Here is a 13,613-nt window from a genome sequence, read left to right as displayed (position 1 = left end):
TCCATCATTTTGAGAACGAAAAAGGATAATAAAGATTTAAAAATCAGCAAGCGTCTTGAAATTATACTTTCGGTTACCCAGAAAGGACAGCTACTGTTGACTTTTGGTTTATTGTACTATTATCTTCATCACTTTCTGTTAGAAAACAGAATTCACTGATTTAGCAAATGTTGAATGTATGCAAAAGACTCTGTCATATTGCTTTGTACAAAACACAGAAAAGAAACAGACACAGATAGGCTCCACCCCCAAAAGGACCACTTCTGGCTAGAGCCGTCATAATTTGTTAGTTAAATAAGATGCATTCAGAAGCAGATTTCATTAGAGGTAGTAAGGTATAGTTGCTATCTGCCTGGATTTGAATCCTGGTTTTACCATTCCTTGTTATGTGACCTTAGGCAAATTATTAACCCACCTGTATCTCAGATTGCCTCATGGTCCCAATGAAATGGGGATGATAATTGTACCTACTTTATAGTGTTAACACGAGCCTAAGTGAGATAAAGCATGTTAACACATTTAGAGTAATGTTTGGCACCTACTAAGTGCACAGCACGTATTAACCAATATTTTATATTCAAGAATCCATGCAGAAATAGTAGTAAGTAGAAAACCATATTGTGGCCAAAAACTAGCATGAGATAGAGGTAGCTTCCTCTATGTAGGTTCTTCTGTATATTCTCTCATCAGTAATGGGACAAAGGGAGCCTCCACCTTTAAATTCACCTACAGTTATTGGCCTACAGCATTGATTTACCTGTGATAGTTGCCTTGATTTGATACCCCAGAATAAAGATTATGAGCCTGATGGGGGCTGGAGAAGGGTGCCCCATTAAATATCAAATTTGATCTGGTTGGTGTTTAATTTTGAATAATATTTGAATGTTTACATGTGAATTATTTAGTATAGTTTGCACCATGGGCACCTACAATGCATATGAAAACACACATATGCCTGCCTTTCATCCCCAGTGGGGTACATCAGGCAATCAATAAATATTTGTTGCATGAGTGAATGAAAGCTAAAGGAGTCACTGGATATTAGACTTTGGGGAGTGTTTCCAACATAAATTATTATTACTAATACAGACTTTAAATCCAAAAGTGAAAAAGACGTTACAAGTTGCAAATAAATGTTTCTTGTTGTTTTTTGTCAGTAGATAGTTTGGGAATATTGCTACACAAGGCACATGGTAAATTTTAGTTCTGGCTCAGATCCCTTTGGTGTTGGCTCAACTATTAGCATGTGTTGCTAATAAATAATATAGCTATAACATGAATTGGAATTGCATTATGATCATTAGGCTTGCAAGACTATTAATCCTTAAATTATATTATTGAATGTGGCAAAATCATGAAGACAAAAATAGGTCAGATACCTTACTGGTATGGAATTCTATTCCCTGTTTGACATTTAAGTGTCTTACAATACATTTTTCTCTATTTGTGGAAACTGTGTAATGTCAGTGTGCCATGGCTTTTTTCTGATAACACATTTAAGAAATTTAAGTTGGAAGCTGTTATTTGGCAGTTTACCAACACCATCTGATTAGCTCTGTTTCTTGTTTGGCTGAGCAGCTGGCGATTAATGAATTGATAGGAAATGGTCACACGGCAGTGGCATTAGCATGTGAACATCTGGTATTAAAATTAGTCAACACAGAGAGGTTTTTGTGTGATAATTCAAATTCACTGACAAAAATCACTACTTGGGTCTCAGTCTAAGTGCTCTGTGGAAAGAGAAAGCTATTACTATCTCAGAGCATGAGATGAAGATGCATTGAGTGGGCATTAAGGCTTGTTTGTGTTTGTTTGTTTGTTTGGGTGGGTGGGTAGGTAGTTGGGTGGCAGAGTTACAAGTCCACAACATAACTTGGAAACCATGCATTTTTCCCACTGAACTATCCATTCTCCCACTTGAAGGTATTTTAGGCTATGGTCAGATATTATGGCTGATTCCCTTAATCTGTGAGCCTTTTCCAGGACAAGTTCATCACATTAAAGAGAGGAGAGGATTCTTTGTTCAAACACCACATCGGTCACCCATAGGTTGTGTGTATTATTTTCCACTCTCATGCTTGCGTATTCCAGCTGCACCCCCAATCTGGCATTATTTTTTATGCATAATATTATGTTGCCTCTTCTAATTCAGGATTGCAATTATGCCTTCAAAACCACTGAAGAGTGAAAGCTCCCATATCTAGAATATTTTTTCTGAGTGGTGAGTTTCTTAAACACTCCTTGAGAAACAAGATAAGAGTATTGTGGACTCACTGTTTCATAGACTAATGAAATACAGATGTTGTGATAGCTTCTACCCTGGAATAGGGAGTTTAACAATTACTAAATTGCATAATTTTTCCTTTTTAACCTCAAGAGCCCTTTTCCATTTTTAAGTTTATGAAAACTTTGCTATATTTATCATTGTTAATTTAAATTCAATGGTAAATTGCTGATTGTAGAACACAGACCAATTCTTGAATTGTTTCATAAACATCCATAAAGTGTCATGCTTCCAAAGGTTTTTAAATAAACCAACTTTGGGCATCAAATTACTCCCCCTATTTAGTGGTAAGCCAAGTTGGTAATAACAAAGAGCAAATTTTTATTTTACTGTCTCTGGTTTTATTATTAAAGTCTTTCAAGTTACAATCTGTTCTGTTTCTGCAGAACTCTGGTGACAACACAGAAGAAGCATATCAATTAAATATGAAATATCAAGACAAATACATGAATAAAATATCCAGCATTCAAATAAACTTCCAAAAGCCACTCTTCAGCAGCAAAATGTCATTAAATCCTTGAGGAACTCATTAATAGATTAACATTTGGAAGAGTAATTACAATGAGAGTTGAAGTCAAACTAAATAAAAATAAGACATATATTACATAATTCTACTGAATTCTTGAAAGAAATCAATATAATAAAATATCAGAGGCAATTCAACGTCGACACAGTTGTTTTTAAAAGGCAATGGAACATGTGCACATACATATTACCATATGGTAGAGATACTTAACACGAATGTGTTAGTACTTCGTAAATTCTGTGTATACTTCCAAATTTCCAAGAATGCAAAACAATATATTGAAATGAAATAAATGGCCTCTATGAACATGGTCAGAGTTGATACTTTAGTGCCAATAAACTGAATCCTAAGCCAAATTGACTGTGATAAAAAACTCAGTTTTCTAAACATTGTCCCATCCTTTATGAAGGTTCAAATGTACTTTCAAATAATTTGATATAATGGGCATCATTTTTAACCATTTGTGATATACCTCTAAAGAAAAGGAACTGGTATAGTAGAAGAAGGGATTGTATGTACTAATTAATAACATTTTCTATAAAACTTATTCTTTTTAAGCAAAGTCCTTGAACTATGTAAGTACACGTCAGAATCTGAGTTATTATTGAAGACAGTATTACTAATTACAGGGAAAAATAGGAATTGTGAGAATGTATACATTTTGGAAATCTCTGTCCTTTGCTACTTTGGATTTGGAGAAGACTTCTGTGGTTCATAGGAGCTACAGTTGTTTTCGATGGAGCATAAATTAAATACGCGAAAAGTAACAGGGTCGTAAAAGTCATAAATGCCATGTAAATGAACTTATCAATGAGTAAAAATGATTGGGGTTTTAGATTTGCAAGTTTCCTTTTTAAATGTACTTATTGATTTGTTGCAAATACTGTTAACCCTGGATTTGGCAAATGGTGAAAACATTATCACTTGTGTTCTCATTTGTAGTAAAACAGATTAACTTGCTGTGAAATTTTAACTAGGCTGAGACACAACAGTAGCCACCTAATGAACCAAAGCATATTGCAGTTAAGTAGCTAAATAGATGCATACTTATTACAGGGCTAAGAAATGGATCTGTTTACTTGCAAAGAAGAAATTGTTCATAAAATTATTCATTATTTTAGGAGAATTTAAACATTCCACTTCCACAGAGATTAGAAAAAAACACAACACCTAATTCTTAATCAATATGAGACACTGCATTCACATAACATGGTTTGCGTGGTATAAAAAGTCTGACTTCTGTGCTGTCTTAGAAAAATAACAATGGACTGAACCTTGATCAAATTTGGTAAGTACAGGCTACAAAATCTTAAAGGAGAAAATTTGCTTCATGCAAAATGTTACTGTCACTCTTAATAGTCACCTTCTAAATTACGTTCTCAAAGTTAGTTCATTGTTTCACATAAGATGCTACTGAAAATGCAAAGAAGGAGTTTCAGTGTAAATTATTGGAGTTTATATTGTTTGATCCTATGCTAATTTTAAATATGTTAGAGGAATCCACTATTTTTCCTTAATATGAGTTAATATCAATTCATTTTTTGTTAACATTCGTGATATTTCTATTTGTATAGGTGCTCTTATGATTTTTATGTATTCATGATGAGCATTCAGCTTTTATTAGGGAGGGTGAACAAGGCCAAGTATCACTGTCAGTTGGATTCTCTTGTTTATTAAACCATGAAACTGCATGGATCACTCAAAAATTGTTTATTTTTATTACAGCAGCATACATTGCTGTATATGTGATGCCAGTTTGTTATTACACAGTGATTTTCCTTTTGTCAGTTTTATTTTTTCACAATAACTGCTGCACTTTGTCCCTCTCCATTCATTCAGAGGTCCATTAGAGATAAATATAGTTCACTGAATTACACATATTTAAAGGACATTTTCAGTGTTGGAATTCAAACACAAATAGCAAATGTTCTGCAGTTTTCGCACATATTTTGGCGTGGAATCAGTGAGACACAATGATGAAAGACAAAAAAAAAGGCCACATATATTAAATTCCTTTCACTGGTGTGTGTGTGTGTGTGCGTGTGTGTGGTGTGTACACACACGCATACACATACTATTTGAATAATATATTTTAAAGCATTATAGTTTAAGTTGAATTTCACAACTGATAAACTACATGTTTATTTTTCAAAATTGAAAGCGTATGATAGAAGGGCTGTATGGATATTGCTTTCAGTACCCGTACCATCCCTCCAAAATGTGAATAGAATTATTAGGGGAAAAAACTTGATTCTTTGCCTCTGCTTTGCTTCTATATTTCTTTTTATTTTTCCTGGTAGACATTATGTGAGAAGCAGATATTTTCCTGTATACTAAATATAAGAGAAATATATCAGTATTCTACTCTGTTTGGAAACATTGTTTTGGAGGCATGACAACAGCTATAAAGTCCTTAACATGTAATATACATTTAGAATTATTGGTATTTAATTAGCATATACTACAGCTAATATACTCAAAGTCTATTCATTTCACTAAAGTTATTGGATGTTAATGAAATGCTAAGCAATAATGTAAAGCAAAATTTAAAAATATGCATACTACATTGATGACCGTATTAGTGTTCTATTGTTGCTATAACAAATTGCCACAAATTTAGTGGTTTAGCACAGTGCAAATTTATTATCTTGGGGTTCTGTAGGTCAGAAGTTGGACATGAGTTTCACTAGGCTAAAAGCGAGGTGTGGTCAAGGTGTGCTGCATTTCTTTCTACAGGCTCCAGAGAAGAATCTGTTATCTGTTTTCTTTTCTTCTTTTAAAAGAATTTCAACTTCTATTTTGATATACGGGATACATGTGCAGGTTTTTTACACGGATATATTATGTGATGGTGAGGTTTAGGGTACTAATGGTCCCATCACCTAGGTAGTGTCTATAGTGTCTAATAGGTAGTTTTTCAGCCCTTCCCCTTTCCCTCTCTACCCCTTCTAGAAGTGCCCAGTGTTTATTGTTAAAGGCCACTCACATTTCTTTGCTCATGGCTCCCTTCTTCCATCTTCAAAGCCAGCAATGTTGCATCTCTGTGACAATTCCTCTGCAGTCATTTCTCCTTCTGACTCTTCTTTTCTGCCTGTGTCTTCCACAGTTTAGAATCCTGGTGATTAGATTGGGTCCACTAAGATAATCCAGTATAATCTCCCTATTCCACAATTCTCAATTGCATCTGCAAAGTCCCTTCGGCCATGTGAAGTAACAAATTCACAGGTTCTTGGGATTAAGATGGGGGTTGGAGATTTTAAGTTGGGGAGGTGGCATCATTGTGCCTGCTGCAATGCCAGACATTGGATAATGTTAACTACTACTAATGAAATAATACATTTTAACTCATGCTATTACTTTTGCATTAAACAAACAGTTTTTAGGGGGGTTATTTGGGCTTCTCATGCAAAATCAATGTCGAAATGTACAAGCACATATTTGACAAATTATTTCTTAATGTTATGGTGATTAGAATAATGATGTGATTACAGATAATTAGACACAACATTTAATTGAAGAAATTTATTATGGATGAATTAAATATTTTATAGAACATTCTCTGTCCCAGCATGTCTATCACCCAGTCACATTTATTGCATATGTGCATAAGCACTGCAATTTGGTTCTTTTATTGATCAAATTAACTTAATGATTTGGATTTATTCATCAATTTGTGATGCATAAACATGGTGAATAGCTTCAGTGTTTTATAGCAATTTTAATAATCAGAAGTCTTGAGAGCCATAATAATTACTGCAAAAGTATGAAAAATATTTTATTAAAATTCATTACTGGCCGGGTGCGGTGGCTCAAGCCTGTAATCCCAGCACTTTGGGAGGCCGAGACGGGTGGGTCACGAGGTCAGGAGATCGAGACCATCCTGGCTAACACGGTGAAACCCCGTCTCTACTAAAAAATACAAAAAACGAGCCGGGGGAGGTGGCGGGCGCCTGTAGTCCCAGCTACTCGGGAGGCTGAGGCAGGAGAATGGCGTAAACCCGGGAGGCGGAGCTTGCAGTGAGCTGAGATCCGGCCACTGCACTCCCGCCTGGGCGCAGAGCAAGATTCCGTCTCAAAAAAAAAAAAAAAAAATTCATTACTGAAAACTACAAAAATCTGTGGAATACTAGAAGAAGTGACCTTGATAGATAGTAGTGTTAAGTTTGGAAAAAACAATAATCGTGTACTGTGACTGTTAAAATATATATACTTTTTTGAGATGGAGTTTTGCTCTTTTTGCCCAGACTGGAGTGCAGTGGTGCGACTTCAGCTCACTGCAATGTCTGCCTCCTGGGTTCAAGGGAGTCTTCTGCTTCAGCCTCCTGAATATCTGGGATGACAGGTGCCTGCCACCATGCCTGGCTGATTTTTGTATTTTCAGTAGAGACGGGGTTTCACCATTTTGCTCAGACTGGTCTTGAACTCCTGACCTCAGGTGATCCACCCGCTTCGGCCTCCCAAAGTGCTGAGATTACATGCATGAGCCACCGTGCCCAGGCTATTAAAATATTTTGTTGGCAGAATTCAACATAAGTTATTAAGGTCTGAGAGGTTACGGGTATCTAATATACAAGTATATTATTTGCATACATTTTGTCCACACAGAAAAGCTCAACTTGTACCCGGTGCCACGATTTGTGAGTTTTATTCCAGGGCTCTCAAGTCTTTACATATGGGAGTTCTCCTTCTTGATGCGATAGGAGTATCACCCTTCAGGCCTTCCTATGAACTTTACATCAATCTAGAAGCTACAATAACAATAACCTTCAAAACACACCTACACTAGTAATCATTTATGAAGTTTTTAGGAGAGCACATGGAAATTAAATTTTCTTGACCCTTTACCATGTGCTTTTTTGTCTTTTTCTATAATTTAGCCCTCATGATATTTTATTAATTTCACAAGAATCAAAAATATATTTTTGTTTAAAGATATGGTTTTTGAGAAGTGAAGGGGAACATCACACATCGGGTCCTATTGTGGGGAGGGGGGAGGGATAGCATTAGGATATATACCTAATGTAAATGACGAGTTAATGGGTGCATCACACCAACATGGCTCATGTATACATATGTAACAAACCTACACGTTGTGCACATGTACCCTAGAACTTAAAGTATAATAATAATAAAAAAAAAGAGATATGTTTGTAAGACGAATTATTGTAGATGAGTACACTTTCACAATAAGTGAGGGGTCAACATTTCAAATGTATAGATCCAACCAACATAAAAACTTGGCGCATAGATGACATTCCTTTTGTGTTTCCTTTTGTGTCAGGAGCGGATCCCAGAGAGTCCTTCTCCTGCTCCTTGTCTGGAAGAGAATCATCGTCCTGGGAGCCAGACCTCTTCCCACTCCAGCAGCAGTGTGTCCAGTTCTCCCTCTCAGATGGATCATCACTTGGAAAGAATGGTGAGTAACTTTTCTGAAACAGGTAATTGAAAATATTGTTTCAGGAAATTAGTTGTTAGGAAAAATAGAGGAGAGGGAAAAGCTGGGGAAGCTGCCACCTCTTTAATATAAATAGCTTTTTGAAAGTTGGTCATTTGTAATTGCTGAAACAATATGACCAACAAAATGAAACTTACATTATTAGAATTTATTCTCTGCAAAGATCTTCCTTTGCTGTATCATTCAATCTCATGGAAGTAATATGATGAAATGTTTGTAGAGTATATGTGAGTTCTATAGGTGATATAATACACCTGAAACAGTCACAACATCTTTTTGAATAAGGGAAGTTAAAATATCCTTTAGGCAGTTCCCCTTTTAAGAGTGAATAAAAAGTGAATCAATATAAGATTTGCCACAATCTCAACAACTTAGATCATAAATATTTAACATGATTTCCCCTATGTTTATATATATTTTGTTGTTTCAGAAGCCTTACACCATAGACACTCTTCCAGAAATTGGTTGTGATGTGGCATATTGGAAACTTTAGTCTAGCTATGGGTCTGGCACTAACTAGCTATAACATCTTGTGTATGCCACTTAACAACCATGAGTTTCTTTACTTATTATATGGAAAAAAAACTTATCACCCTGTCTAATGTGCTGGATTATTGAGAGGTGAAATGAAACATTATGTGAAAAAAATGCCAAGGAAGTGTGGGTGATAAAAATTACTCTCCTCTGTGTGACTTGACTTTGATTACTTATCATTTTCTGCTATCTAATTCTACTCAGGTATATAGAAGTCGACAGGTACATTCAGCTGTAACAAATTCTCATTTAGTGTATAGTAATTACCGATCAATTGAGTTAGGTAAAATCTTCGTTAATCTTCTGTACCTACACAGTCCAATCTCCTATGTACCCATTTCCTTTTGGCAAAATGATTTTTGCTATTCGTTTAGTATTAAGGGGGGAAGTTCTTTTTTTTTTTTTTTTTTTTTTTTTTTTTTTTTTTGAGGCGGAGTCTCGCTCTGTCGCCCGGACTGGAGTGCAGTGGCCAGATCTCAGCTCACTGCAAGCTCCGCCTCCTGGGTTTCCGCCATTCTCCTGCCTCAGCCTCCCAAGTAGCTGGGACTACAGGCGCCCGCCACCTCGCCCGGCTAGTTTTTGTATTTTTAGTAGAGACGGGGTTCACCGTATTAGCCAGGATGGTCTCGATCTCCTGACCTCGTGATCCGCCCGTCTCGGCCTCCCAAAGTGCTGGGATTACAGGCTTGAGCCACCGCGCCGGCCAAAGGGGGGAAGTTCTTTAAGTCAACTGTGAATGTTTACAGCTCATAATAGCTATTGCTTTCAGCCTTTCCAAAACAATGTATTTTCTTGCGGAAGAGAAATTTGGGAGATTAGGGAAGGTTTTAGATTTCAGAAGGATGAAGACTATCCCTTGGGGAAATTAATCCAAATCTCACTTAGCTTGTCAGTATTACATGTTTTTTGGAGCTCTTTAGCTTCATAGTGAGCATAGTGTTTCTCACATCTGGCTCCCAAATATAATCACCTATGGAGTTTTTATTAATGTGGATGCTGAGGCCACATGCTCAGAGTTTGATTCACTTGGTCTGGAATAGAGCCTGGGCAGCAGTATTTTGTTTTGCTTTTCAGCATTTCTTCCGTAGATTCTTACGTTCAGCCATGGTTAAGAACCAATAGATTAGAGCTTGAGGCTAATGTCTCTCAGAGAGTAAGTTTAATTCCTGGAAGACCTGATAGACGTCTTCTAGCTTTACTCTTTTCTGTGACATAGACTACCTGGTTGTTACAACATTGTGTACAACTGATTCAAGAAAGTCTTAGAAACAATAAGAGTCTACAAATGAGTGACCACTAATGAATCAAGAAGCAAAAGGACACATTCTTCTGTTGGGATACCATTCATACTGATGAGGGTGGGAAGAAGGAGACAAAAAGGGGAAAGGGATATATAGAGATAATTATTTATTGAGTGCTGGCTAAAAAGCAGAGCACATAGGGAAATATACTTGGTAATAGATACATCATAAAAGAATGGGCAACTTATACTTAGAAGTAAAATCAAACATATCCGAAGCAATGTAATATCCTAGAAAAAAATGTTGACAGTATAGTTTACTTCTAATTACACTGGCAGTAATTAGGCTCTATATGCACATTCCACAGTTGTCTAACAATGATACCAAGATTGTCTATAAATAAATAAAAAGGCTTGAGAATTTTTACATATTGCATTTACAGTTACCATATTTTATTAATAGGGCTGTATAATGTTTGAATAAAATATGAGTAAAGAGAATTAAATTATAAACTCTGAAAATTAACATTTTTTCTCTTTCAATATGTTTTACAGAGAATCATAATAATTTCCAGAAAGTTATGTTATCTATTAATTGCTATGTTTAACAAGTTCTCATGTATATATGTTTATATATATTATATAATATATATAGTATATATTAAGTATATACTAATTATACTTGAGAACTCACACGATCAAGCAGCTTACTGATTTTTTCATTATATGATCTTCAGACCAACAAAAAGTCTTTTACTGTTTTAGAAATAGAAGTATATAAAACTTATGTTAGTTGTTATTAGATTATATTAGTCATTTGTGTGATGTTTTCTGCCTTTTTTCTGGGTATTTACATAGAAAACTACTCAGTTACATCTCTTATTTATAGTTATGATGCCCAGCAATAGAGAGGAACTTACTGTTGTTCAGGATAATGGACTAACCATCAAAAAATTTCAAAAACATAATAAAGGTAAAATGATTTTTGCTTATTTGATACACATATAATAATCAGATACTAGCTCAGTTAACAGCCGTGTGCTCTATACTGCATCCACAATTCCCTTAGTAAGAATAGATTCATACTAACTTTGGATAAGTTATTTTAATAGTAGAAAACATGATGTTTATCTGAAGCTTGTTTATTTGGAAGGTTATAAATTACATATCCACCTGAAATTTATCTGTGCATGTGGTTGGAAACTTTATCTTAAGCCCTCTTACTATGCCAGCTCAGAGACACCTGACTCCCTTTGTATTATATGTTTACTTTTTTAACTATGTTTAAATGATTCGCCATTTGCTGGTTATAGTTGACGGTTATATTTGACAAAACTGAGTTGCTGTCACACAGGGGAGCTGCTTCTGTGAACCCTTGAAAGTGATTTTTAAAATATATACTAATTTGGACATTTCAGATGAAAGCTTAGCAAGTTAGCCCATCAGGTATTTACCTGGAATACTGGTACATATTATCTCAACCTGCCTTTTGATCAGCTGAGGTACATTTATCACCTCGGCATAGTATCCAGTTTTGTCTTAGGAGAGCTGTTCAAGGAAGATAAAGAATTTTAAAGTGATGCTCTCCTAATATGAAAGCTGAGTACAACTTTGTTTATAAGGCTGAAAGGGTAAGACCAAAGGGAAATATATAATCATATGGCATAGATGATACATTGTTGCTGTCACCATGAGTTAGACAGTAGCTAACATAATTTCTCAGGTCATCAGATAGTTTATTTGTACTTCACCACAGGGTAATTTTTCTATCTACTAAAAGTGCCCGTAATGTATAGAAAAAAATACTTCATGAACTGGAGAGTTAATGAAGAATATTTTCTCTTTTCTGTAAACTGAATGTGCTTCATAATTACCTAGATGAGCATTTTAGTTGGAATTTGAAATAATGTATGATTTTAATGTCATTGATCTATGGTTGATTTCCTAGCCACATGTTTTGTCTTTTCTTAGCCTGACAGTGTAAGGCTATACCCTCTGGGGCTCCAAAATGCAAATGACTGATTTTGGAATAGTTGTCAGAATGAAAGTCAGGTTCATGATATTAAACTACCCAAACTCTTGCACAGGTAATGAAAGTCTAGTTATAGATGAAACTTCATTTATAACCAGCAGCAATTTGTTCCTGAGACTTTTTTTCCCACCATCTCATGACTATTTAAAGGACATCTTGGTAGTAAAGCAACTTTGCTAGAAAAGTCCCAAGATGTACACGATGCGTATGATACAATCAGAGTTGCAAACCCCATCAGTCAAAACGGCATTTGGGACTGTCCTGTGGACTGCAGCACGTAAGTGTACACTATTGTGGCCTATGAAAAATGAGCTGGAGCATTATTACAGGTTCACAGTAACTGATTTTCATAAAATATATAGTAGTATGCACTGGTATTTCTGAATTTCTTGCTGTGGAATGGTAAAATTTTACTTGTTTAAATCAAATAAGTTGGTCACATATCCTGATGTGGACGTTAATAAGCAAGAGTGGCATATTAAACTGCACCCCAGTTATAGTGGAAAGGTTTTTTTTAAAAATGGGATTCTCTAAGTCAAGTCCTTCCAGTTATATTTGTGATGGTAAGAAAAAAATATATTTTCCTGAAATAGAGTTTAGTTATTAAAAGGGAATGAGTTAAAGTAGAAGTGTCAACATTTATTAACTGTGACAAGTAAGCAGTTTATACAACTGTGGCAAACATATGTTTTCACATCTGCTTTGAGTATCATCATGATTTTAAAAATGATTTATAGCTCTGAAAATCATAAAATGCCAGCTTTGCTATTATGAAGGAATTTTCAGAACATAAAGACTTACGTTTAGACTATTCATGTAGCCCACCCTTACTGTATCTGGTAAAACTGGATGACATTATAATACATGTCTCAAAGTCTGTATGACCTGAGCTTTCACAGCATTGATATCCATTTTGACTGTGCCCACTATTGTGATTTTAGTTTTGAGTCAAGCATTTTGAATAAACTGACTGATCAGTCAAATAAAGCTTTTGATTTTATTTTTTCACAGACTTTGTCAAATAAATTGATCAAATTAGTCACGTTATGACATTGTGTTATGTGGTCTTTAACAGTCCTGGGATTCTTTAGAGTACAGCAATTATGACTATTCACTCTAGTTTACCTGCATGGAAACAAAGGCACAGAGTAAAATCCCCTTCCTCTGGCAGCCACTTATCTCTCAAACTACTATTGGGAATAGGGTTTTTGTGATATTTTGCGCTGGGAAGTAAATGTTTTCAATAGAAAACTCTCTATGTGTAAAATGCCCCAAACACTCTGATTAATCAAGTCTGATATGCTTCAGAAATAGTTGAACAATAATTTCACCACCCAGCCCAAGAATTTAGCCCATTGAAATGTTACATGTTAAGTTAACGCAGAGCCTACAGATGAACAGCTAATAGTTTTAACGTCCTTTTGTCACAATAATATATATTATATTTCACTTGGAATAAAAGCATTGTCATATTTCTTTTTTAACTTTTAGGTTCAGAGGTACATGTGCAGTTTTGTTGTATACATAAATTGTGTGTCGCTT

At 35.3% G+C, this 13,613-nt stretch overlaps 1 protein-coding gene across 1 annotated transcript in view; it reads left to right on the top strand.

Annotated features, from left to right (window-relative positions):
• DACH2 (dachshund family transcription factor 2) overlaps positions 1-13,613 on the top strand; it is an 811,718-nt gene that overhangs the window by 612,937 nt on the left and 185,168 nt on the right. Inside the window, 2 exon segments of the mRNA XM_033233153.1 lie at positions 8,092-8,230; positions 10,929-11,012. Of these exon segments, the coding sequence (XP_033089044.1) occupies positions 8,092-8,230; positions 10,929-11,012 (223 nt within the window).

This window comes from Trachypithecus francoisi, unplaced genomic scaffold (assembly GCF_009764315.1).
Source record: "Trachypithecus francoisi isolate TF-2019V2 unplaced genomic scaffold, Tfra_2.0 Contig01451, whole genome shotgun sequence".
Classification (NCBI taxonomy): domain Eukaryota; kingdom Metazoa; phylum Chordata; class Mammalia; order Primates; family Cercopithecidae; genus Trachypithecus; species Trachypithecus francoisi.
Note: the sequence above shows the minus strand (reverse complement) of the source record. Positions and strands in the feature narration are given on the sequence as shown.